The sequence below is a fragment of the Podarcis melisellensis genome (assembly GCF_964234715.1).
Source record: "Podarcis melisellensis genome assembly, chromosome: 2".
Lineage (NCBI taxonomy): Eukaryota > Metazoa > Chordata > Lepidosauria > Squamata > Lacertidae > Podarcis > Podarcis melisellensis.
Window position 1 is genome coordinate 93,025,651 of NC_138529.1, and position 26,675 is coordinate 93,052,325.

The 26,675-nt window shown below is 41.9% G+C and overlaps 1 protein-coding gene across 1 annotated transcript in view; it reads left to right on the top strand.

The window, feature by feature from the left end:
- The window catches only part of LOC309364393 (contactin-3-like), a 165,613-nt gene that overhangs the window by 84,308 nt on the left and 54,630 nt on the right, over positions 1-26,675 (top strand). The window contains exons 3-5 of the mRNA XM_081901579.1: positions 4,005-4,100; positions 23,179-23,382; positions 25,952-26,054. Of these exons, the coding sequence (XP_081757705.1) occupies positions 4,005-4,100; positions 23,179-23,382; positions 25,952-26,054 (403 nt within the window). The remainder of the gene's footprint in view (positions 1-4,004; positions 4,101-23,178; positions 23,383-25,951; positions 26,055-26,675) is intronic.

Below are 26,675 nucleotides of genomic sequence, written 5' to 3' on the forward strand. Positions count from 1 at the left end.
GCCTGGGAAACTCAACAAACCTGCTGTACTTGGAACTGGGTGTGAAGAGTGCAGCTGAATTGGACACAGCTGTAGGCAGCCTGAGAAAGTCCCATCTACCTGCCCATAAAAAGCAAGTCTAGAGTGAGAGACTAGGGTGATGTCCACTGTTTCCAGGTACTCTTCTCATTGTCAGACCTTTGTGAGTGAGCTGAGAGTTTGTTGGACCCAGGGTGAGAACCCAAAGGCTGAGAGAGAGTGTTAGAAGGAAAATTAATTGATACCGATTTTTAATATTTGTAACTTTGTTTTAATGTAGCTTTTTATATGTAATTGTACATATTTCTAATATTTTCATTATATTTCATTAGGTACCAGGCAAAAACATTCCTTTCCAACCAGGCCTTTGGTTGAGTTAATTGACATCCTATGCCCTTTTAAAATTGGAGGGGGGGGGTGTTGGGGCAAATTAGGTTGTTGTTTTTATTTTGATTGTATATTTTGTGGTTTTATATCTTGATTTTGTACTGTGAACTGTCCTGAGACCTCCGGGTATAGGGTGGCATATAAATTAAATAAATTATATAATAATAAGTTGTCTGTTGCTTCAGTTTTCTGTACCGGTTAGAGATATTTTTAATAGAAAAATAGGAATTAAAGAATCAAAAATAATCAAATATGTTTCCATCTTTGCTTTGTGCATTTGTGCATTCCAGATGAAACCTGCAACTATGAAGGAATTAAGAGTGCTTGCTAAAATGATATATTACACTAGTAATGCTTTGCATTTTACTAACCCTATTATCAAGAGCTCACAAGTGTGTTATTTATGTGTTATTTATTTAGTTAGCTATTCTAAAAGCTTTAAAATAACTTGATGAGGTTGCAGTACACCAGCAGTGGTGTGATTGCATTCAACAGTTTGTTCTTTAGAATAATGAGGCATCGAAATGCCAAATTGCTGTTGTTTAAGTGGCTTCGGTGAACATCTGCTGTTGCTTTTTAAAAAATGTTGGGAGAGACTTTACATTGCACAGAATAACTATTTTTGGTCACTCCACCATTTTCATTATGTGTTGTTGGAAAGATAGTTTACTTTGAAGTGTCCTTCGGGTGCATCATTGAACATCTGTACCTGAGTAGCTATGCTTTATATAACTGTAAACAAAAATACAGGCTGTTGAAACTGTTGCTGCCTGGCAGTTCTCTGACCTGACTGAATTGAATGTACCTCCCTTTACTCTAGTTTATAATTTGGATAAAGCAGAGGCTGTATGAGTGTGTCTGTGGCGGGGTGACATGCCCCAATAAACATGGGGAAATGTGCAGTATATATGGAGACATCTAGATGAGAAATGCACTAGAGGTATTTTAGGAAAATAGCTGGCTTGGTCCTTTAATCCTTATGAGTGCCTAGTCTGTTCAGCTGAGCACCATAGTCCATATTTTGAAATAGCATATTTCCCCCCTATCAATTTACATCTGCCTGTCCTACTCCCCCCACCTCCCGCTTGTACCCTATACTAGTTTATGTTAAAGCATTATAACTTTTAAAAATGCATATGCATGCTCTCTCTCTCATGACACATTGTTGTATGCAGTGCTAATCCTACTCAGAGTAGACCCACTGAAGTTAATAGACCTGGCTGGCCTATGTTAATTTCAGTGGGTCTACTCCCAAGTAGTACTTGTTGGATACAATATTAAAATATAAGCAGACATAAAACCATTCCCAACCATAGCAGGAAAGCAACTAAGCTGCAGTATGCCCAGGAAATACAGACATTGAGAAGCTATTTTAAGTAGGTATATTTTAATGTAATTTTGAATACTGCAGATGAAGAATCCAACAATGCATCCTTTGTGGGATAGTTTGATAAGGGAGTGGCCTCTACTGAGAAGGCCCTGCTGTAGTGTCAGTATTAAAGGGAAGACATCATCTGTTTGCATTATATCATGCCCATATTCTCTGCATTTGTGTATTGCCCCAGAAGCACAAAAAGCGAAAACAGGTATCTTCCGCAGCTTCTTTGTATGCTATCTGGTAAAGTCAACCTTGAAACACATTTATTTACATTTATTCTGAAGACCAGGGGTCAGCAAACTTTTTCAGCAGGGGGCCAGTCCACTGTCCCTCAGACTTTGTGGGGGTCCAGTCTATATTTTGAAAAAAATAATACTAACAAATTCCTATTCCCCACAAATAACACAGAGATGCATTTTAAATAAAAGGACACATTCTACTCATGTAAAAACACACTGATTCCCAGACTGTCCACAGGCCGGATTGAGAAGGCGATTGGGCCGGATCTGGCCCCCAAGGCCTTAGTTTGTCTACTTCTTTTTTTAAATGTTGCCTGATTGTGTTAACGGTGATTTTACTACTGTTTTAAATCAATATTAGATCGTTTTTATTGTTAGTTGATGTATGTTCCCCATGGGAGGAATGGTTGGATATAAGACAGATGAAATAAAACAATCCACACAGTATAGTTAGCATAAAACTGGAATGTGCAAGTTACAAAATACCATGGTTTGCTCTTTACAAGAAAATGCTATTATCTCTTTCTAAGCAATATCGCTTATGTTTAAAATAATCTGATAATAAATTTCTTTTTCTTTCATTCTTTTTACTGCCTGATTTTTAAAATTTGCTTCAGGACAGTATAAACGTAGGCTTTAAGAAACTGTGTTCAGAAAACTCTGCCAGACTTTATTCTGGTTATGGCCAATAATTATAAGTGACACTGGAAAACACTCTCAAAGAGTTTTCCTTCTGTGAGTTACCAAACCTCCCAAAAATTTAGCTTGCAATTGTTACTGCTTTGGCAGCAGCTGGTGTTCCAGTGTTGAGGGAAACGTGATCTATCTCTCCATTTTCCTACTCTTCTGTCTAGGCTCTGGAAAATATACCGTATTTTTCTGTATATATTTTGGGGGACTCTAATTTAATAAAATTTAGTAAAACCTCAGCGCCTAGGACTTGCCGATCACATGGTCGGTGGTTCGAATCCCCGTGGCGGGGTGAGCTCCCGTCGTTCGGTCCCAGCTCCTGCCCACCTAGCAGTTTGAAAGCACCCTTAAGTGCAAGTAGATAAATAGGTACCGCTTTCTAGCGGGAAGGTAAACGGCGTTTCCGTGTGCTGCTCTGGTGCCGGTGCGCCAGAGCAGCTTCGTCACGCTGGCCACATGAACCGGAAGTGTCTGCGGACAGCGCCGGCTCACGGCCTCTAGAGTGAGATGAGCGCACAACCCTAGAGTCTGTCAAGACTGGCCCATACGGGCAGGGGTACCTCTACCTTTACCTTTTTAATTTAATAAAACGGGGGAAGATGGCCCATAGTTGTTGAGCTTTGGAGGGGGAGGAATGCCGAAAATCACTCACCAGACTGACAAACGCTGCCAATCGCACACATCACAAGCAAAGAAGCTCACCAGCCAGCAAACACACACCCAGTTGACGCAGCAGCAGCCCTTGCCACATCCAAAAATCACCCACCCAATCGCCGCAGCAACAGCCAATCCAAAGCAGATCTTGTTGCAGCCACCAATCAGCCACCCAATCGCCACTAACAAGCTGCTGCTTGCGGCTGCAACCAATCGCCAATCCCCCCTCTGCACTATCCGTGTATAAGACGAGCCTTGATTTTGAACATTATTTTAGAGTAAAAAAAACTTGTCTTATACATGGAAAAGTATGGTAATTTTCCTGGGTTCCTGATGTTAATATGGTTATTAAGTGCCCTGGGGAAGCTCCAGGTGCCCAAGCGTTGTGACTTCCTGAGGTTTGCTCTTATATTGAACCAATGACTGATGAACCTTGGAAACACCCATAGTAATAATGGACATTCTGTAGAAGCATTTCATGTGGAATTGGCTCCCCATGACCAATTATCTCATTGAAATTAATGGGGAAACTACCATTTTTAGGACAAAGCGTACTGAAACAAAAACCTTGCTCTTTTTGTTGATATCTGTTTGCTAACACGTTTATTTCCCTTCTTTTGGAAAAATAAAATAAACAGATCTTGAAAACTTAAAGACAAAAATGAGAAGCACTGTGTCTGTACGAGAAGGACAAGGGGTTGTTCTGCTGTGTGGGCCACCAACTCATTCTGGAGGTAAGAAATGTTTGGAAATATTAGTACTCTTCTCTGTGGCGGTAAAAAAAATAAAGACAACTACTGAATGGTTGCAGTATATTCAGAGGAAGTGTTATTCATGCTATGAAGTCAGACTGTCGGTGTTTGCATTGGCCTATGCTGCTCTGAAAGCATGCATTTCAGAATCAAATTCGGCATGACCTAATTTGGCATCATTTGTGTCTTTCATCCTTGTGTGTTGATTTTTATTAAATAAACAAATAGCTGGAATTGAAGGGGGGTGGGAAATTTCCTCCCATTGTAAATAGGTGGAATGGGACATTCTTGGATTGGGATTACATGGGGGGGGGCTTTAAGCCTCCTCCTCAATGCTGTGGTGCAAAACTGGCTTGGGCGGCCCTGTGCTAGTTATTCCTTTTTTGGGGGGTGGGACGACAGGGGCTTTCATCTAAATACAGTGGTGCCCCGCAAGACGAATGCCTCGCAAGACGGAAAACCCGCTAGACGAAAGGGTTTTCCGTTTTGGAGGTGCTTCGCAAAACGAATTTCCTATGGGCTTGCTTCGCAAGATGAAAATGTCTTGTGAGTTTCTGCGGGGTTTTTTTCCTCCCCCCCTTTTCCCCAAGCCGCTAAGCCGCTTATCAGCTGATCCGTTAAGCCGCTTAACAGCTGATCTGCTAAGCCGCTTATAAGCTGATCCGCTAAGCCGCTTATCAGCTGATCCGCTAAGCCGCTAATGGGCTTGCTTCGCAAGACGAAAAAACTGCAAGACGAAGAGACTCGTGGAATGGATTCTTTTCATCTTGCGAGGCACCACTGTAAGTTTATTAAGTTTATTCTTACTGGTTTCAGAAATGCAAACTCTGTTCCCCCCTTCAGATTACTTGAATCTAAAATGCTTGCCACCACTTCAAAACAGGCAGTGGCAAATCTAGCAAAAAGAATGAGGCTTTCCCCCCTTTTTGTGCTCCCACCTTCTGCCTGCTGAATGGGCTTGCAAGAGTGCTGTCAGTGGACTATCCACAGACAGAACCCAGCAAAAAGCCCTGAAACTGGGCATTCCAGGAATGGGGTGGGCTGAGCCAGCCTTGGATCCACTAGATCTGGAGCTGGTCATGTGTTGGCAGTGGGGTTGATTGCTGTAGCAGCCTGTTGCCTCGGTTGGTCTGCTTGTCTTTCCCTTCCCATCTTCCATCATGGCTGCCATGTGTGGCAGGGCTACAGATATTGGGGTAGCCCAAATATTCTGCAAAACCCCACCAGCTTTGGGGGGAAGGGAGTTTGGATTACATTCTAAAAGTCATGATGGATTTTAAGGCCTACAGAAGCTTACTGTCTTAAAAAGTGCTCGCTGGTTTTCTGTTTCTTTTTTTCGCACATTAGTCAGGGCCGCATATCTAAAAATAGCTTAGGTGAGATTTCCAAACATATGGACATAAAATGTTTTCTTTTTAAGCATAATACATTTTTCTTAAATTATATTTGCCATGGAGACCATAAGATTATTCCATGCCACTAAGTAACAGAATTCAAGCCAGACATAGTGAATTATTGAACACCAGATCAAGATCAAAATAGGTCTGCTAGTGCAGCATTTTATTTTACTTTATTTTTGATCACAAAGTGAGAAAATGTATCCTGATAAATATATAGTTGGCAATATCCTGGTCAGGTTGTATTAAAAGTCACTTTGTTTACATTCAAGAAATTGTAAATTGGTTTATGATTTGGAGTAACGTATGAGGCAGAAGCTCACACAACTGTGCTGATGCACCTCTGTGAACAAAATATACTTCCTTGTTCATGGCAGCTGCTGCAGCTTTGTTAAAGGAATGCTTGCTCATCACGTGTTGCACTGCTCATTTGGGAACATCGCTTGCATGAGTAAAGTTCAGAAATAAGCTGTTATTAGCTCCACAAACAGAAGTCCATTTGTGCAATACAACAGACACAAGGCTTTGTGGGATATTCTGTGATACAATTCCCCCCCCCCCCCAGTATCTGCAAGTTTTCTCGGTCATTGTAAGCTCATAAGATACAATACATATAATATATAAATAAATATAATAACAAATATTCAGGAGAAGAAAAGCCTAAGGAGTTAACCCTACACAAATCCAGGGTAGAGGCCCTAGGGCAGTTGGATGGCACCTTGTACGCCTCCTTCCAGCAACTCCTACAGCCAAGCTGTTGCCAAACATATTGCTCTGCTTTCCTTTGGACCATATCAGTGAGACCAAGAGGGAGTTCTTATCATCTGGGCAACCCAGGACTTACATCCGCACTGCCCACACTTGTACTTTCTCTGTTCCTAATACAGCTGTTTGACTTCACCCCCGGAGGCACGCTTCATTGTCTCTCAAGAGAGATGGATGCCAACATATAATATAGGCCAGGGGTGGGAAACCTGTGACCCTTCAGATGTTGATATATCCAGCACCCCCAACCAGTATGATGGATAATCAAGGGTGATAGGAATTGCAGTCCAGCAGCATCTTCATGTTACCCAATCATAACATAGGCAGCAATCACAGGTAGATATAGCTGATTTTCTTAGTGTGATTGTTTAAGATAATCTTTCTCCCCACTAAATCTTTCCCCCACTATATTAGGCACCAATATATTGATTTCTACAGAACCTGGTCTGTGTTTTATCTTTCAGGAGTGCCAAACAAATTTTATCTTTCAGGAGTGTAAGGCAAATGCTGATAAAGAATAATTAAAGTGACATGACCTACTTCATTTGGTATAGTTTAAATTGTCACAGGTTGTTTTATTGACAACTTCTGTAATGAGCTACAGTCTCCTGCAAGTTGTAAAGTGAAAAACATTGATGACAACTTAATGGGATATTTGGAGAAAACCTATAGATAATGAAGAAGACTTTGTTTCGTAACTGAAACTTGGTGTACTTAGTGTCAGTTCAGGCACCAAGTACAGCCTTTATTGGTTGGTTCATTTTAAACTTTTATAGCCACCCTTCCGTTTCACAACTTCCAAGACAGGAATATAGGAAGCTGCCTTGTACCAAGTCATATATATGCTATAAGAGCCACTATCCTGTAATATTACATATGAGCTTGGTCTACTGATGAAGCCTAGGATGGCAAAGCAAGGGTAATATTCCGGAAATCCTTGTCTTAGACTCTGTGAAAGGATTCTGTGGAACTGTAACAACCCTTTATGTGGATTATTGGACTCTATGAACAGACAGGTGGAATAGATACTTATACATGTATGGACCTTATGCATGAACTGATTAGAGAATGAACTGATCCACTGGGTCTTCTGCTTTTTTCATTGAACTTCATGAGACTTCCATTGAAATCTACAATTTGATGCAATGAATAGTATACCTTATTTATTCAAAAGTACAGCCGGTCTTGTGTGTTTATTCAGCATCCTCTTTCCAGCAGGATGTGGAAGCCTGTAAGGAGGAAGTGGAAACAGCAGGGTTTCTCATTGTCTCACGCCCAGCCCAGTCTCATCTCCTGAGTAAGGGGTGTTTGGTCCCTTGCTGCTTTATAGGAAGAGAGCAGTATCAAACCCTTGGCAGAAACAGCAGGGTGAAGTTCTGTTTCAAAAGCCTTATCTGAAGCCCTGCTGGCTATCTCTGGCCATCAAATGTGGCTGCTTGTTAGCTTTCCAGCTCCAGGGTTGCACTGGGCCCATCCCAGAGGAACTGGCCCATGTAGGTGTTGGCCTATGGCATGTGCCAAACAAGTGCAACTTCCCAAGCGTGTAGGTTCGTGGCAGTGCAGTTTTGTGCTGGAAGAAATTGAGACCGACCTCAACTCTCCAGTCATTTCAGTCCTTTACTGACAGGTCCAAAGCCTTAAGGCAGTTTCACTATATAGAGGCTTCCACTAGATCCCTAGTAGAAGGTGCAGGCTTCAAATGCAAAGCAAGGGCACGTCAAAGCATACATACAGCACAGAGTTCAGTATCAATCTGGCAATGTACAGCCCCCTCTTAATATACCCAAGAATGACCACACCAGTTGCCAGGTCACAGTGACCTACTTGGCTGGTTGTCAGGTTAGTGACCTTCAAACACTAAATCACAAGACCTGCAAGATAAGGGAAGCACATGCACCAGATTTTCCTTAACAGCAGTTAAAGGAACCTCAGCAGATGCATGAGAAGCTGTTATCTGCCGCCCTGCTCCACCTCACCCCCATAGCAACCTGATGCTGGATACTGCATGTGGAAACATTGCTGGTGCTGTTTTTTTCCATGGCTCATCTTGTCTCAGCCCCTCCAGCAGCAAAAATCAGCAGGTGGAGATTGGTGTACTCTTCAGCTTGCTTGTACTTTCCTAACTTCCTGTATACATTCTAGCTGAGCTCATATTGTCTTGGTTTTAAATGGTCTTCCAGCATTCTGATTTCTCCATCTTTGTCTCTTCCCTTTCATTTGATCCTTTCATTTTTGACAGGTTTTTTCCCCTTTGAAATTAAATAAGATAGAGTTTAATTGCATGAATGTTTTGAAACATGCAGGCCACTAGAGCTGTAATTGCCGGTCCTCTATGTTAAGTGCCAATCATTCTATATCAAGTGCACTTGCTTTTGACACTTAAGTCAGTGGGCCTGAGTTAGTTTAAGTGAATCCATTCTAATACTTAGTGCTTTGTGCCCTAGGTTTCTATTAACATATTTAAAGCATAAGTATCCCTAATACAAATTCCACTTGCCTTTTAAAATGTTTTGGTGAGTTATCTATAAGCAACAGACAGTGGCATATCTTTTTGCCATGTATTCCTATAGATAGATGGCTGTCAATCATCTACCTAATAACATCATGTGTGAATATGTGCACTGACTTTTAAGCTTTGGACTTATTCAGAAAACTCTTGTGTGAGGTGCCAAACAGAAGCTGATACAAAAAAGCAGGATGATATTACTAAGCACTGCAATCCCAAAAAAACCCACATGGTGAAAGGTGAGAATTATTTCGTAATCTACAGATGGGATCTTACTAACACCCACACTAGAAAGCTGTTTGTTCACTGAAATGCTTATGCAGGAAGAGACAATCTGAAGATAGTTTCCCCCTCCTTTTTGAAAACGAAACTCTCCAATAACCATTTGGACAGCTATTGGTCAGGATATCTGTCGAAGAAAAGAAGGCAACCAGTATCTAATGATGGGTGAATTCCGTTAATTTTGAAATCTCAAGTATGTGTGTTTTAAAGAACTTTGGGGGGGGGTGTCTTTTCTCCAAGAATACTAAACTGACTTGTAATGTTGGTTTCACTTTATTAAACTGATACGTTTTTGTCTGTGATTAGCCAAGTGACAAATAAGCCCTAACTATGGGGAAACAATGCAGAACCTGTAATAAAAGCTTTTGCACATGATATTAGCCCTTGCACTGGGGAGGTTTCTAGAGCTTCATCAGAAAAGCTCCTGGGCTACAAAGCCTTTTAACCCCTTGATAGCTTCCCTGGGCCTGCCCATCAATTTTTGAAGTCTTTAAAGTTTCCCGCTGCAGCTGTTTACTTAGCACCTCTTGAGCAGTAAGTCATGTCTACAAATTGAACCATGTTATTGGTTTTTATTATTTTAGTTTGTGATTTATTATCTGCCCTTCAGTTTTAAAATGAAGGGCTAGTTACAATAACATGGTTGTATAATTTAAAATCAGATAAAAGTATTTAAATAAAAAAAAATGCAATTTAAATAAGAACAAATGCAGTTTAAATCCAAGAATAGAGGTAGACATGAAAATACATCTCAGCTATCAAAGGCTGAAGGTAAAGAGGTTCATCTTTAGTACCTGACCAAAACAATACAGTGAAGATGGCCAGACGCGCCTCTGTGAGGAGGAAATTCCACAATTTAGCTGCTGCCAATTTAGGTGCTCTCAAGGGCTGCCACTCCCTGTAGTTCCTAGGGTATTGGAACTACCTAAAAGCCCTCCTCTGTCAGTCATAACACCCAAGAGGGTCTGCAGGGAAGGAAATGGTGCTTCAGATATTTGAGGCCTCTGTCATTTAAGGCTTTGAACACCTTGAAGTGGGCCCAGAGATAAATTGGCAACCAATGCAGCTCTTGTAATACGTGGGTTAAAAGAAGTTCAAAATGGAACCCTGCTCACTGCATTTTGGTCCACCTGAAGCTTCAGAGTGGTCTTCGGGGCTAGCCTAATACTGTTTAGAGGCAATAATCCAATCAGAAAGTTACTAGATTGGTACCAGAGTACCAGAGTACAGTGGCGAAGTCATCTCTTTCCAAAAGAGACCATCACTGGTGAACCAGCTGGAGCTGGAAATAGGCACTCCTAGCCACCAAGGACATCTGAGCCTCCAGGTGCAATACACTTTAAAATAATTACCTCTGCATGTGCAGACCTTTGTTTTACATTCCAAGCTGTAGAAGAACTTTGAAGGAAATAATATCCTATTTAAACTGGCTTTACAAAGGTTAAACAGACTCTGCAGGTTTTGGATGTGTAAAACCTATGTATGAGAGGTGAACAGTGGATGAGTGTACACACTGTAAGGAGTTGTGCCTTTTTGAAAACTGCCTTCATAGTTCTGGAAAAAAAAAACAATTTTTGGTCTCCTACCAAAGATTCTGACCTCACATTTGCTGTAATATTTTGTATATGTAGCAACAAGTTATTGTATTCCTCAGTGGCCTGAGTTCATTGACTGAACTTCAACTTTCCTTTTGGTTTTCCTTTGGGACACTATGTAAAACTGGCAGTTCTGTCCTGAAATAGACAGTTAAGGAATTGCTGTAGGTATACTTGTGGGAACTTGTAAATCCCCTGTGCATTTTAACAAGGAGGCTGTGAGGTTATGCTCGCTGTTACAAACCTCCCTGTCAGTTTTCACTGTTTTACAGCAGAGCAGTGTTACTTCACAAGGGGCCCTGTGTATGACTTCTTACAGTCTTTGTATCATATGTCCTGGAAGAAACTTGCTGAGTAAATCATTTCCACTACAACGTGAAGAGTTTGTTTGGCATACAGTGCGTTTTTTGTTGAAAGAGGAATCCCCTTCGCATCCTGCGTAGTACTGTGAGCAGTAACTCTGAAAAGAATCTGACAATTTCAGTTCCCATCAGTTTTGTAATTCAACAAAAGATGGTGGAATGTGAAGAAGGTATGTTTAGAGAGGGGAAAGTCTGAGCTGACTCACATTATTCTGAAAAAGTAAAGAACCACCTGCCACAAAACCATGTGTTTGATGCCCAAAATCTCCAGTTATAATTATGTTACCTCCTTGTGAGTGTACCTCTCATAAGCCATAACCATTGGAATTGCCATGCCCGTGGTCGTGGTGCTGGACATCTAAGGGGTGTTGACCATATCAACAGGAATTATGGAAGGCATGAAAAGTAGAGGGGGAAGATTTGACTCTGCAGTAGGCTGCAGATCTCCATCCCTGATAATGCCATATTCTTTTATTTTCTTTCAAAACTTTCCACAAGATTTGTAAAGTTAAGATATCATAAACTGTAACAAGGGGTTAATGCAAGCTCAAACTCATTAAACTCTTTTCCAACTTTCTCGATTCTTGTTTCTTGTTCGTTTTCTATGGGTTGTAACCAGCCCCAATATATTTGTATTGGATTTAGTGTAATTTTACTTGATTTAGCTCTGTTTTTATCCTGTATTGAATTTATCTAAATGGCGACAGACAGGAAATAGGTTGAATGAATGGTTCCATCCTCATAAACCACTTTACAGAAGTAGTTTGCTCCTGCTCTAAAAATTAAATGGGCTGCCTTGAATCAAAGGCCTACAATAAAGTTCAGAGTGTATATGCTGTCTAGAGGATTGTGCCTGTTGTATATAACATGGCATCACCATTTGGGCTCTGAACATAATACTCTGAATGAAAATTCAGAGTATATAATATAAGTTGCATTTTAACGAGGCCTTTCACAACATTAACACTGCAGCCCACAAAAGAGAGATTAGTTTTAAGAAAAGAATGGTAAATTCTGTTAAATACTATTTTAAACACTAAACATTTACCCTTAGGTATATTTTATGATGCTTACATAGCTTTATGTTCATAAGTTGTCTCATTTCTTTTACCTAAGAAATTAGAATAACTTTTGTCTTTTAATAATTAAAAAAATCATTATAGACAGGAGGCGATTTATACAATCTTCAACTATTAAAGGCACAACAGTGTTGTTAAAAAATGTTCAAAGCAATTGACTGCAAAGTTCTTGGGAGTTGATTAAAAGATCCATTTGTCACTTGAAATGGGATATGGTTAATGGAAATGTATTTTTAAAATTGCTTCCCAAAGCATTTTTTCACTTTATACATTCAGAATAAGATAAAAAATGATCAGAGTCATAGCACTTTGAACGACATTGTTAGTCTGAAACAATTAGCTCAGGAATAAGATAAAAAGGAATTAATCCGTCATATCCTCACAGCTACAGGGGAAACTAAATGGACATTTTGTTCGTTAGTTCTGCCCAAATGTGTAAAAGTAGTTTTGCTGGACTATTCCATTTAGAATCCCGGCTTCACTCATAGCAATAGGCAACATTTAACTTGTCAGCTAAGTAACACTTTTTTTTATTACAAGGGCAGAAGTCCCATCTATCCTTGGAGATTTACTTTTTCCCTCAGCAGTGCTGTTAAAACAGAAAATGATGCTACCAAAGTTTCATTTCAAACAAATGACTAACTAACCATCAAATTTCATATATGTCTGAATAGGTTTTTTGTTGTTTTTTAAAGAGCAGATGCTGGCAGTTTTCCAGTTTTTGACAAATGTTGCACAAGTGCAAAATTCTTCCACTGTTCCTCCTGATACGATGCCTGTAATCTTTACCCTCAGTTGACTCACGATTTCTCTTGTTTACCCAAATGAACGCTACTTTGCCTGAGAAATGAAAGAGAAAAGTAACTCTGGGGAACGGGGAGAGAAAATCAAGGACAATGCCATGAACTTAACATTTCCAAGGATACACAGGGCAGCCTTCAAAATTCACCAGGTTTTCCTGGTTATTGACAACTTGTGACCAAGTGAAGATGCCCAGACACCAGGACGGCACTTGACGTCTCCGCAATCTGGAGGTTCATGCCTGACAATCTTTGGATCTTGCCTGTTTTCACACATCAACACATCCTTTAGAATTTTATCTGTGATATGTTATCTGCACAGTTCAGAGCAAATTTCAGGAACCAAAAAGACCTATTGAAAAATAGGACTTTCGAGCCGCCCGGCCCTAAAATGGCAGCTAGACATTCCGTTTTGGCAACTTCAACCTTGGCTCAAGGAGTCACTTGGCACCTAGCTTATATATCTGAGTTACTAACGCTGCAGGGTTAAAGCTTTCACTCAGCTTTGGGATAGCCATATTCCACCCAATATACAGACTGAACTAGAGTGCTTTCCAGTGACTTCCACAAATCCCAAGGTGTTTGTCTCATCCAGTCTTTAGTCTAAGAAAACACACTGTGTGTACCTGAAAAGTATCCCAGTCTTGTCACTAGTAAAAAGTGTCATGAAGAGGACTCCACACAGCAGATGTAGACGAATGACTCTTTTAATACAAAACAGTTTGTGGAGGGAGCAAACCTTGCAACAGGTTGACATTTTAATGCAGAACTAAAAGTTAAGTGCACGCTGCCTGAGAGCTAACACAGCAATTCCTGGTATGGCAAGCCGGGATGGCCAATGCACTACACTGAGATAATTACAATTGCTAAGTTAAGCAGGGCTACTCTAGAAGGCATCTTAAGGGGCAAATTAATGGCAAGATCTGCAGGGGTGAGCGGTTTAGGATGCAGTGGATCTCCAGTGCAGCCAGTGTCAATTCCAGCTCAGCCACAAATAAACCACAGATAAGCTGGGATCAGTTTCTCATCTTGGCTGAGTTGAATGTGGCTGAACCGAGGCCAGTGTAAGGCTCCAAAAGAGGGTATTCTGGGGACAGGACCAGACTTAGGTTGCATCCTAAGCCAGTTTAGCTTGTTCACATGACCTGTTCACCCCACACAGGACACTATTTTAAAGGCTTGGTTTCCCTCTGCCGAGCATAGTCAGAACAGCAGCAGCCCTTCTGCTGAATGGAGTTTGGGGCTTAACTTATACTGGCTTGCTTTACACCAACTTCTTGTTTATAGGATTGCACCTTAAGAGAATTACTGTGAATAGTACAGTCCACAAAGAAACGGTAGATGCAGTTGGTGCCTCTGCTCCACAAGTAACAGTGATTTGCTGTTTAATATTTTAACTTCTGAAGCAAACATGACTTGCTTTATTATTATCTTATTCCCTTGCTTTAGTTTCTACCCTACAAAAAAAAAAAAAATCTGAGCTGCTACATCAGGAGTGAATAACCTTTTCCAGTGCAAGGGGCACATTCTCCCCTGGACATCTTTCCAGGGGCTGCATGGCAGTGGTGGGCAGAGCCAGACAGAAAAGTGGATGGAGCAATCGAAGCCTATTTTATTTTATCTTTGCACAATAGGCTACTTTCTACACAAACTCTGCATTCCCTCTATCCTCCATCCAGGCAAACAAGGGGAGGCATTTTCAGAGTTCAAGAACACATTCTACCCAGGCAAAAACACTCAAGGAGGGCCCCCGGAGGGATGTATTTGCCTGAGGTTCCCCACTCCTGTACTAAACAGATTTGAGAAAATCAAGTAGCAGCTACAGTATATGGATGGAGCCCTAGATATAGCACGAATGAGTGTGTTGTGTCTCCTTTCAATTTCCAGTTTTGGATTTGAATTATGTTGTCCATTTGACCTTAGGTGGAAACGAAACATTAGGAAGATTCCTCTTTGCTTCAGCAGAGAATTTGCCAGCCCTCTTGGAGTTAAATTTTCCACATTTTACTGCACATTATGTAGGTAATTGCTCTCATAACTTTCCTTGTTCTGGTTTTCTGAAGAGATGACATGCATTTTCATTCCTACATCAAGCTGGAAAGTCACCTTTTTGGATTTTATCTGCTGAATAATTAACCTTTTATGCCAAAAAGATTAATGATTTGCATCTGTTTCAAATCAAAATGGTATTGTAAGCATTTCAGAGGGGAAATGGAATTTTGCTTCCAGGCTCACTGTTAATTTCTGGTACAATTTAACATATATCTAAAATATGAATTGTCCACATTTCTAAACCATTCTATATGCATTTGCATTTGAAGGTTGAATGCATTTTTAACAAATAAGGTAACGGCAAAGAAAACAACATTGCATGTGGTTAATTCTAAGTCCAACTTCTGCAACATTTGTCATAAACTACATTTAAATGTGGAAAGGCAAATATCATTACATACCTGTGGAAGTTCAGGGGTATTTTCTGAGGCTAAAATGGGGACACACACACACACATACACACACACTGCAAAAAATAAAACTCCACAATCCTTATGCTTGATTAATTCCAATGTTGACACCTTTTCTAACCAAAATGTTTTGTTTAATTAATTAATTAAAATATTTATAGCTCAGCTTTAATCTCAAGAGCTCAGGGCAGGGAACAATAGCTTCATTTAAAAAAGCAGAAGAAATATCACATAAGGAAATAAAAATCAAGGGTTCAACTATTAATTACCCTGCATTCAAAGATCACAGGGCAGTTCAGAACATAAAATTACAAAATAAGAACACAAAATAAATAACCAAAAATCAAACAAAAGGACCTCCCCTTTAAACACATTTAAAAGGTTGTTGTTGTTTAGTCGTTTAGTCATGTCCGACTCTTCATGACCCCATGGACCAGAGCACGCCAGGCACTTCTGTCTTCCACTGCCTCCCGCAGTTTGGTCAAACTCATGCTGGTAGCTTCGAGAACACTGTCCAACCATCTCATCCTCTATCGTCCCCTTCTCCTTGTGCCCTCCATCTTTCCCAACATCGGGGTCTTTTCCAGGGAGTCTTCTCTTCTCATGAGGTGGCCAAAGTATTGGAGCATCAGCTTCAGGATCTGTCCTTCCAGTGAGCACTCAGGGCTGATTTTCTTCAGAATGGAGCGGTTTGATCTTCTTGCAGTCCATGGGACTCTCAAGAGTCTCCTCCAGCACCATAATTCAAAAGCATAAATTGTTCAGCGATCAGCCTTCTTTATGATTGTTTAATCAGTCAAAGCCCTAGTTATAAAGCCCTGGTTTTCATCTGGCACCTTCATAAGTGCTGTTACAGATCAGGGGCAACAGAGTTTGGGGGCGCAAGGGCACCCATAACTGTTAGGGTCAGTGAATGTTAGAAATTAATTTAGCTGATTTTGTGAGTATTGAAGGGAAGATGCCAGGCCAGTGGAAAAATGCTGGCTAAGATTCCTTTCCACGCCATGGTCATTAACATGACAAAAGAAATGTGGAGTAAGGACTGAAGGTAGACAGGATTTAGTTTTGGATTGAAGCTTGCCACTCCTAAAAATCCAGAACTCAGTGAGCTGGGTTTTCACAAACAGGTTAAAAAGAGAACTGGTGGGAATAATGTAATGTAAGTAATTTCACTTCAGCCATTACTGCACATTGGACATACTGAAAGCATCCGTGCTCAACTCTGTTCTCTCAATTAGCCCAGTTACACATAGGCTGTTGTAAGTTTACAAATATTATATGTTGTTTCACTAATTAATTTCGCAGATTTTATACTATTCATCAAGAAAACATCTGCTCAGTTTCATAATTAGGTGTTAATGGGGAAAACAAAAAAGTGGGTGGATCTGTAGTCACAAGAACTGTCAAGGTTGATCTGCATTTTTCAGTGTACTGCTGTTTAGCAAGTTTTTAAAAAATATATATGCAAGAATTGAATCACATGTATAATATTTGCATCCATATGCCTGTTAACAGTGCTTTGGAGATAACCTGATTTTACATCTAGCTGAGCATCTTGAAGTAGATTTAGCAGAGTTACTAAAGTAGTGGATTTATCCTGAACAAGGCAGCAGAGGAATACCATTTTGATTTCCCATTCACCATCAAAGTAATAAGTTTAGTTCGTGTGCTTTTGTTATGTCTGCCCAACTACTGCATTTCTGAAATGTATCATACAATTCTGCTTGCATTATCACTCACCTGGTCTGCTATGTGCATTTGTCACCAGACTAGCAGTGTGTGGGTGTGTGGGTGTATGAGAGAGAGAGGTGTCACAGGTAGTATCTACCCTATTCCACTTCTCTTATTTTTCTTTTTTTGTCTACACACACACACACATACACACACACTGCTAGTCAACCAGCTAATCAACCAGCTTATCAATCAATATATCCATTTACATTTCCCCCCCTTTTTTATCCCCTCTCCTTCCTCCCTCTCCCCCACCCAAGGACTTCCCTCAGCTTGTCTCTCTGGTTTCTTTACACATATTATCCTTTGTATTTTGTAAAATTGTACATATCATTGCCTTATCTATCATATATTCAACAAATAAATTTGTGTATGTTTATTCAAAACCTGCCAAGGAGTCCAAATCATTTTGTTGTCTTTTTTTGTGCATAGGCCATGCTAATCTTCTCTGTATCGTTCCAATTTCAGTATATGTGCTGCTGAAGCGAGCACTCTTTTTTTATTAATTTTAATAAAACATGTTAACATAACACAGGCACCACAGAAGCAACAGTGCATTAATCTGCAAGCAAAGCACTGTACTAAATCACCCAAGAGAGAAAAGCCGATTCCCAGCCATGACTACAAGAATATAAGATTATCTTTCACAATTACCTTAAGTACGATGATAGTTTATGTGTTCTGAAAGTGCTGTGTCCAACACTCAAGACCACTACATGTCCTTAGAACGTGTGCCCATTGGCTTTCCAGCTTTGAGCGACTTCCAGGCTTGCAAGGGTTAAGAGGACTGACATAAGTTATTTGTGATGGATAATGGGGTGCATTGAACAATGGGGTTCATTGACCAGCAGGGGGTCAGAAAGAAAGGTGCTGGGTTGTAATTTCAGAGATTAACACAAAACCCCACAGCCCACATGGATCAGACCCTTCCTGGGATTGTTCTATCTCCAACTCCCCTATTTCCTCCCCCTCATCATCTGATTACTCTTTCCACCATGTCTCCAGAAGACTCTCATAGACTATGTTATAGTATTCAAAACAGGGTTCTGATCCTAATCTGTGCCTGGATAAGAGATTGCCTGCAACCCCAAATGTGTCACTTCAAGCTTCCTCAAGGAAGAGCAGGCTGTAAGCTGATTAAGTAAAAGATATTTTTTAAAAAAGAAATAAAAATGGAGTTCTGAAAAAAAATACTGTTGAATAGTGTATGTCAAATCTCCACTCCTTATGCAGCTTTGGGCCTGAAGAAAGTTCAAAAACATCTAGCTGAAGTAGAGGAATGCATATCCCAGGATATTACTAAAACAAATTATTTCTATGTTTAATGGAAAATCAACTGAAGAAATGTAATTGACAAGAGAAGTTTTATTTTCCTTGAAGTAATCTCACTAGAAAAGGGTGTGTGTGGGTGTGTAATATATGAAACAAAAGTCACATGAGAGGTTGTTTACTACAGTTTTATTTAGGAAACAATGCAATTTTGTTTTGATTTCACCAATACAAAATTAAATTATGGCAGATTGTTACAGATGGAATGATGCTCTCTGTTTTAAAGTGCAATGAACATTTGATTAAGGCTGTAATCCTGTGCGTATTTTTGTTTCTCGTTGTCAACAACAACAGAAAGTTTTGCAACAGAGATTACTCGTAAAATTATGGTGTGATCAATTCTTGTTTTGTAGTAGCGAGAATCAGTAAAGAAGATTCCTTGAATCCATTTTTTTTATTATAAATCTGTACTTTCTCAATAAAACATAGACACTGAAATATAAAATAGCCCAATATTAGAAATGACCTATACATCAATGCCACACTCACCTCAGTGCTTGGCAGGAGGCCTGCTCAGTCCAGAGAGCTGAACAATATGATGCCTCTGCTGAATCCAAACATCCCACAGCCTGGAACAATTGTTCTGCTAGTGTAAGAAAATGCAAAATTAAGCAGTACCAGCCTTTAACATTGCAGTCTGTGGGTTAAACCACAGAGCCTAGGACATGCCGATCAGAAGGTCGGCGGTTCGAATCCCCGTGACAGGGTGAGCTCCTGTTGCTCGGTCCCTGCTTCTGCCAACATAGCAGTTCGAAAGCATGTCAAAGTGCAAGTAGATAAATAGGTACTGCTCCGGTAGGAAGGTAAACGGCGTTTCCGTGCGCTGCTCTGGTTCACCAGAAGCGGCTTAGTAATGCTAGCCACATGAGCCGGAAACTGTACGCCAGCTCCCTCGGCCAATAAAGCGAGATGAGCACCGCAACCCCAGAGTTGGCCATGACTGGACCTAATAGTCAGGGGCCCCTTTACCAGTGTTATTTAGTAAAAAGTAAAAAGAACCAAGACTTCTGCAAAATTAAAACAAAAGTCAAGCCCTGTTAACGGCTTTGAGAAATGTGGAAATGGGAAAATATATTCTAAATCAGGTTTAAATATGCTCATCTAATTTTTTGTGGTTGAAGAAATAGAGTATTAAAAAACCAAAAAACCATTATTGCATTTGCACTCTGTGAGTGTCATGTCTAATTAACAAATGTTTTATGGAACTGGCTGTGGAGGAAACACCTTTACCTCTCACTGCCTCAGAGTGCAGGTCAGGGCTAAAGTTGCTGTGCTCTTTCCTAAGCTCAGGTATTACTCAGATTTGCATTCCTACCTTTTGGCCACCTAAAATGTCCCAATCTTCTGCTATGAATATGAAGTAGTCTTGCTTCATAAGCTTACCTACCTTGACTAAGAATTAGAATGATAGTTTAGGAATTTGAATTTACTGTAAGTAGAAGGTTTTGTGACACAAATGGGATTGTCAGTGAGATAAATTGCAAAAAGTGCAAGGAAAACAAGTGGGAACTGTTGCGTTGTAAGAACTACTTTGCCCTCAATTAATAATGAAGATGATATTGAAGAATAGTCTCGTTAAAGGGTGGTTAATTTAAGTGAACACGGCAAATTGGACATGTCACTATGTTAATCTCTGTCCAAACTGTTTGAACGCTGTTAGCACATGCGACAATTGTTCCAATTGAGATACTCATTTTAAAACTTAGTTACCTAAATGATTTTGCTAAACCCTGCTTTTAAAAGGAAGGAAAAATGCCAGAACAAGCTGTCCCAAAGTTTGAGGAACCACATACAGACATAAATATTGTGGAAAAGCCAGGGAGGAATGATGGAAAGCTATGTTTGCACCTCAACACATTTCTTCCTTGTTATACTGTTCTTAGTCCTGTATCTGTTTTCTTGAGAGGGGGCGCTATCTATAGTTTACTACAACTCTTTGCTTATGGGTGAAGTTGATCCAAGCTGTAGTGGATTATTTGCAGGCACAGCCTTTCTCATCTTGTCATGTTCAAATTTCACTCAGTTTGTATGCTGCGGTTGATTCAGAATCTATACCTGGGTGCCAGGAGTCACCGCTTGTCACAGTTGCTTGAGTTGGTTTGATCCAATTTTCCTGGAAGGCCTTCACAGTGCACTGGGAATATCACTGATTTTGCAGCTATTACATGTGGAAATAATGTTGGTTATTTGTTAAGTACTAAACTTTTCATAATGTACTGTTTAATAGTTGGGAAGCTTTAGGCTATTTGTTAGCCACCTACATCTGATTAAGACAGTTAAGCAGTTTCACTTAGAACTGGTTTGGTGTGTTCAATTCTTGATCCATAGTAGCAAGAATTAGTAAATAAGGATCTTTTCATGCCAATTTCAGTTTTTTTTAATAAATGTATGCTTTTCCAGTAAAACCTAGACATCAAAATATAAAATAGACTAGGATAATAAATAATAGTTACAATACATTTCTTATACAAATGTTTACATCTTAGAATTTCAGCAGGGTAGCATTTCTAGGAGAAAGTAATCTTGCCCATCCCTGTTCCAGCTGGAAGGTTTACAGACAAGGAGCTTAAGATGGTAGAAAGCTAATTTGTTTAGAACTTAGAGCATATTTGTGCAATTTCTAAAGATCACATCATGTTGAATTAATCTTTAACATAAGCGAAGAATCCCATAAATTTGGGCTTATATTCTGTTATTTAAATGTTCTTAAATAATTAGAAGATGATTGGACATGGACACATCTGTTTCTTATAGATAAGTTCTACATTTGTGCATTTCATTTTCTAGATAAGAATTGACAGGTCTTAACGCAGAGCTACTACTATCTTACCCTAACATGGGAATGTAAATGTTATGGCTTTTAACTGATAAACAAAAGTCCAAGTAAACCTCTGACTTTGAGTGACAGTTTTACAACTCAACTTTCTTCCTGATTGCCATGATCTTGTTTATATAAGTTATCCAGAAGACATCATTAACATGAACTGCTTTTGTGTCTTCCCTTAACATAACAGCAATAACACCTTTAAATTTGTGAATATTTTCATATGAATCACGTCAATTTGCCTTCTGCTTGCCCTTTCCTTACAAGATACCTTGTATCACTGATGGAGGTGAATCAGCGATTTCTCCGGTGTCTCTTCTCATCCAGAAGTGCTAAAACAACTGATTTTGCTAATTACAGACAGTATCATGGCTATCAGCTTGATGGAGATTGTGAACAAACTTTATTTTAGATATGTGGAGCTGATGCAAAGTTTTATGAACAGAAATGATTGTTTTGGTAATAGCCACACAGAGACAGCTGTGGACAGGATTCCTGTATTCCGATTCTATCACCATATGAACTTGCCCATAGTTTAAATATCTTCATCATCAACTAAGTTCTTGTGGACATTGTAAATATGCCGCAATTTGTTCAGATAGAATTAGATTTTATTAGTATGATTGATTTATCTGGCTTCTTCGTTTCTGACATTCTGTATTTTAGTTTTAGTTTTACTGTTAGACGCCTTGTGGACCTTTGGGTGAAAAGGCAGGATATAAATTTAAGAAATACATAATTAGAAACACTTTTAAATTACCCGAAATCTACTTGTTTGCCATTGTTAGCTTTTTTCTAGCTTACATAATGGTATATCTTTATAGTTTAATAAAGGGCAATTAAAGATAATTGGAAAAGCAATCAAATTTTGAACTTCTTTCTGTTGTTAACAGATACCATAAATATTTCAATAATTTGCATTAGTTTGTTTTTAGTTTTATGCAACATTTTACATACTGTGAATTAACCTTTCTGTTCTCTTATTTCTTGGCAAAGCAATACTAATACCATTCAGTAATTTTCTTTTCCTGTAGCTGCATGAAAATAATTTCCCAGGCCCACTTGTAAATTACTAGGTTACACACAGGCAAGATTTGTAAAGGCAGTGAGGAAGTTTGGCAAGATGTGTTAATGACTACTAGGCAGGTCAGTTAGATTATAATTAACTGAAATCAGTTGCTATAGAAGCTGCAAAGGCTTTTATATTCATCTACTTATTTTTTAAAGATGAAAATAATATCTACCTTTGAAACCGTGTTTTAAAAACCTTACTCAAGCATATGAGCTTGGAGAAAGATAACATACCAGCTCCTATAGGAAATGGCTTTTGATACACACACCCATATTCTGTCCATAAACTGTGATCTATAAAACTAAATTACATAGTAACTGCAGTTCTTCTCGGATCTAATCCCATTGCCATACTACTTCAAATTGACTAGATGACGGTGGCAGTGGTCCAATACCAATTTGCATGCTGCAAATCCTAATGAACCTTTGCATGTGCAACTGCACTGGATTATGGTTACTGAAATTTGTGACATGTGGCATGCTAGTGCCACATTTTTGGCCCTTCTTATCATCTTAGAATTGCCAGAATGGACAAGGGATGGAACCAAATCCTCTTCTCCTATAATCTAACAACTTGCCCTAAGTGCTGAGTCACCAAGTGAAGTAATAGGGAGTCAAAGATATACATGTGTGACTGTTTTCTTAAAGTCACACACTTGTTCTAGAAAAGCACCAAAAAGCTGTTGTTGCTTTAGAGATGTGAATAATTATGGGTGAAATCATATGCATATGGTGCTACATTATTCCTACTAGATATGGGTTCTTTCCCATAACTGTATGACAAGCAAACAACCTTGGGATTCATCTGCTTAAGAATACATCTCATTTAATGTGTATTTTCATATATTGACTTTCAGAACATTCTTATGCTTGGATCTTCAATGAATATCCATCATTTGTGCAAGAAGACAGTCGTCGATTTGTTTCTCAGGAAACTGGGCATCTCTACATAGCCAAAGTAGAGCCATCTGATGTAGGAAATTATACATGTGTCGTGACAAGTACCGTAACAAATGCCAAAGTTCTTGGCTCGCCAACACCTTTAGTGCTGCGTACTGATGGTATGTATGAGTTTATGCTTATATAATGCAGCAACTAACAGTTGCTTAGTGTAATACTCAATAGTTTCTAATTCTTTGGAATACAGTGGTGCCTCGCAAGACGAAATTAATTCGTTCCGCAAGTCTCTTCGTCTTGCGAGTTTTTCGTCTTGCGATGCACGGTTTTCCATAGGAATGCATTGAAAATCAATTAATGCGTTCCTATGGAAAACGCCTTCCCCCGACCTCTTCTGGCGGGCAGCATTTTAAAATCGCCCGGGACAGCGGAGGACTTCTCCGCTGTCCGGGGCGATTTAAAAGCCCCTGGGAAGGCAGGCAGGGGGGACAAAGGCTTTCTCGCCCCGCCGCTCGGCTTCGGGACATCGTTCCGATGCCGGGCGGCGGGGGGAGGCTTTCTTGCCCGGCCGCCCGGCTTCGGGACATCGTTCCGATGCCGGGCGGCTGGGGGAGGCGTTCCTGCCCCACCGCCCGGCATCGGGACGATGCCCCGAAGCCAGGCGGCTGGGGGAGGCGTTCCTGCCCCACCGCCCGGCATCGGGACGATGCCCCGAAGCCGGGCGGCTGGGGGAGGCGTTCCTGCCCCACCGCCCGGCATCGGGACGATGCCCCGAAGCCGGGCGGCTGGGGGAGGCGTTCCTGCCCCACCGCCCGGCATCGGGACGATGCCCCGAAGCCGGGCGGCTGGGGGAGGCGTTCCTGCCCCACCGCCCGGCATCGGGACGATGCCCCTAAGCCGGGCGGCGGGGGGAGGCTTTCTCGCCCGGCCGCCCGGCTTCGGGACATCGTTCCGATGCCGGGCGGCTGGGGGAGGCGTTCCTGCCCCACCGCCCGGCATCGGGACGATGCCCCGAAGCCGGGCGGCTGGGGGAGGCGTTCCTGCCCCACCGCCCGGCATCGGGACATCGTTCCGATGCCGGGCGGCTGGGGGAGGCGTTCCTGCCCCACCGCCCGGCATCGGGACGATGCCCCGAAGCCGGGCGGCTGGGGGAGGCGTTCCTGCCCCACCGCCCGGCATCGGGACGATGCCCCGAAGCCGGGCGGCTGGGGGAGGCGTTCCTGCCCCACCGCCCGGCATCGGGACGATGCCCCGAAGCCGGGCGGCTGGGGGAGGCGTTCCTGCCCCACCGCCCGGCATCGGGACGATGCCCCGAAGCCGGGCGGCTGGGGGAGGCGTTCCTGCCCCACCGCCCGGCATCGGGACGATGCCCCGATGCCGGGCGGCGGGGGGAGGCGTTCCTGCCCCACCGCCCGGCATCGGGACGATGCCCCGAAGCCGGGCGGCGGGGGGAGGCTTTCTCGCCCGGCCGCCCGGCTTCGGGACATCGTTCCGATGCCGGGCGGCTGGGGGAGGCGTTCCTGCCCCACCGCCCGGCATCGGGACGATGCCCCTAAGCCGGGCGGCGGGGGGAGGCTTTCCCGCCCGGCCGCCCGGCTTCGGGACATCGTTCCGATGCCGGGCGGCTGGGGGAGGCGTTCCTGCCCCACCGCCCGGCATCGGGACGATGCCCCGAAGCCGGGCGGCGGGGGGAGGCTTTCTCGCCCGGCCGCCCGGCTTCGGGACATCGTTCCGATGCCGGGCGGCTGGGGGAGGCGTTCCTGCCCCACCGCCCGGCATCGGGACGATGCCCCTAAGCCGGGCGGCGGGGGGAGGCTTTCCCGCCCGGCCGCCCGGCTTCGGGACATCGTTCCGATGCCGGGCGGCTGGGGGAGGCGTTCCTGCCCCACCGCCCGGCATCGGGACGATGCCCCGAAGCCAGGCGGCGGGGGGGAGGCTTCAAAAGCCGTCCGGGGGCTTTTAAATCGCCCCGGACAGTCCCGGGGCGATTTAAAAGCCCCCGGTTAGGCAGGCAGGGGGGGCAAAAGTCTTTGCCCCCCCTGCCTGCCTTCAAAAGCCGTCCGGGATAGCGGGAAGCGCTTCCCTGCTATCCCGGACCGCTTTTAAAATGCTGGCGGTGGGGAGCAAAGCCTTTCGCCCCCGCCGGCCTTCCTGGACCTCTTCTGAAGTCCGGAGGGGGGGGGAAGGCTTTGCTCCCCACCGCCAGCATTTAAAAAAAGGTCCCCGAGATTTCCCTATGGGCTTTCGTCTTGCGATGCAAGCCCATAGGGAAAATCGTCTAGCGAAGCGTCGCAAAAACCGAAAAACCCTTTCGTCTTGCGGGTTTTTCGTCTTGCGAGGCATTCGTCTAGCGGGGCACCACTGTACACACTTTTTTCAATGCATAATTTATCTCTAACAAAAATATTTATGTTGCCTTTGCCTTGCTAGTTATGGCTCTTGTACTTTCCTTTAGTGCCCTATTTTTGGGGTGTAATGTCATCATGTAGGATACTGTTAAGTGGTGATTCTGATGAAGTATATTGAAAGAACCCAAAGACAAGAGTGGCTACTAGGAATTGTCAACCAAATGACGGTTGTCAACCAGAAGACTACTAGGCAGCTAAAAGAAATAATACATAATAAATCCCTTCCTTAAAATATCCAAAGAAGCCTTATTGCATAGTTGTTCTCTGGGGCTCAAAGATACAAGCCTCCTTCCCTAATCACTCTTTTCCTTTTCTGAAATAATAGGAGTAATGGGGGAATACGAACCCAAAATAGAAGTTCAGTTTCCTGAATCACTTCCAGCTGCTAAAGGTTCGATAGTAAAACTGGAATGCTTTGCCCTTGGAAAGTAAGTTTGTATTCATGTTTATCTATATTGCAATAGTTGGAAACAGAAAAGTTATGTTGTACGTTAAATGGATGACGTGAGATCCTTTTAAATATGCCATATTTTTTTAGTTGCATATAAATAGTTACAATCTTTGTGTCCAGTTATAAACTAAAAAACTTATCACTATTATTGCACATGTGATACATTAATAAGATTTTTCTGCTGCCTTGTTTAAAACAAATAAGTACATACTTTGCCTCCTCCCCATTCTATCCTCACCTGTGAAGTAAGTTATGCTGAGAGTGAATGACTGGCTCAAGGTCACCCAGTGAGTTTCATGTCTGAGTGGGGATTGAACCATGGTCTCTCATGTCCTGCTACAGCACTAACCAGTATCCCACACTGATTCTAAGGTGGTATGACTGGTCACAAAAACAACCTCCTGAGCTAGGATTATAGTGAGAAAACATTGAACCATTGGAGTCTGCAAGATTTGGGCTAAATTTCACTTTGACCCATGGATTCCTCCCCCCCCCCCCAAAAAAAAAATCTGATTCTTGTGACGATGGAATTAGAACTGAAATTAGAATACCTCCTGAGAATTTCCAGAGACCAAAAGACTAAAACAATAACACATAT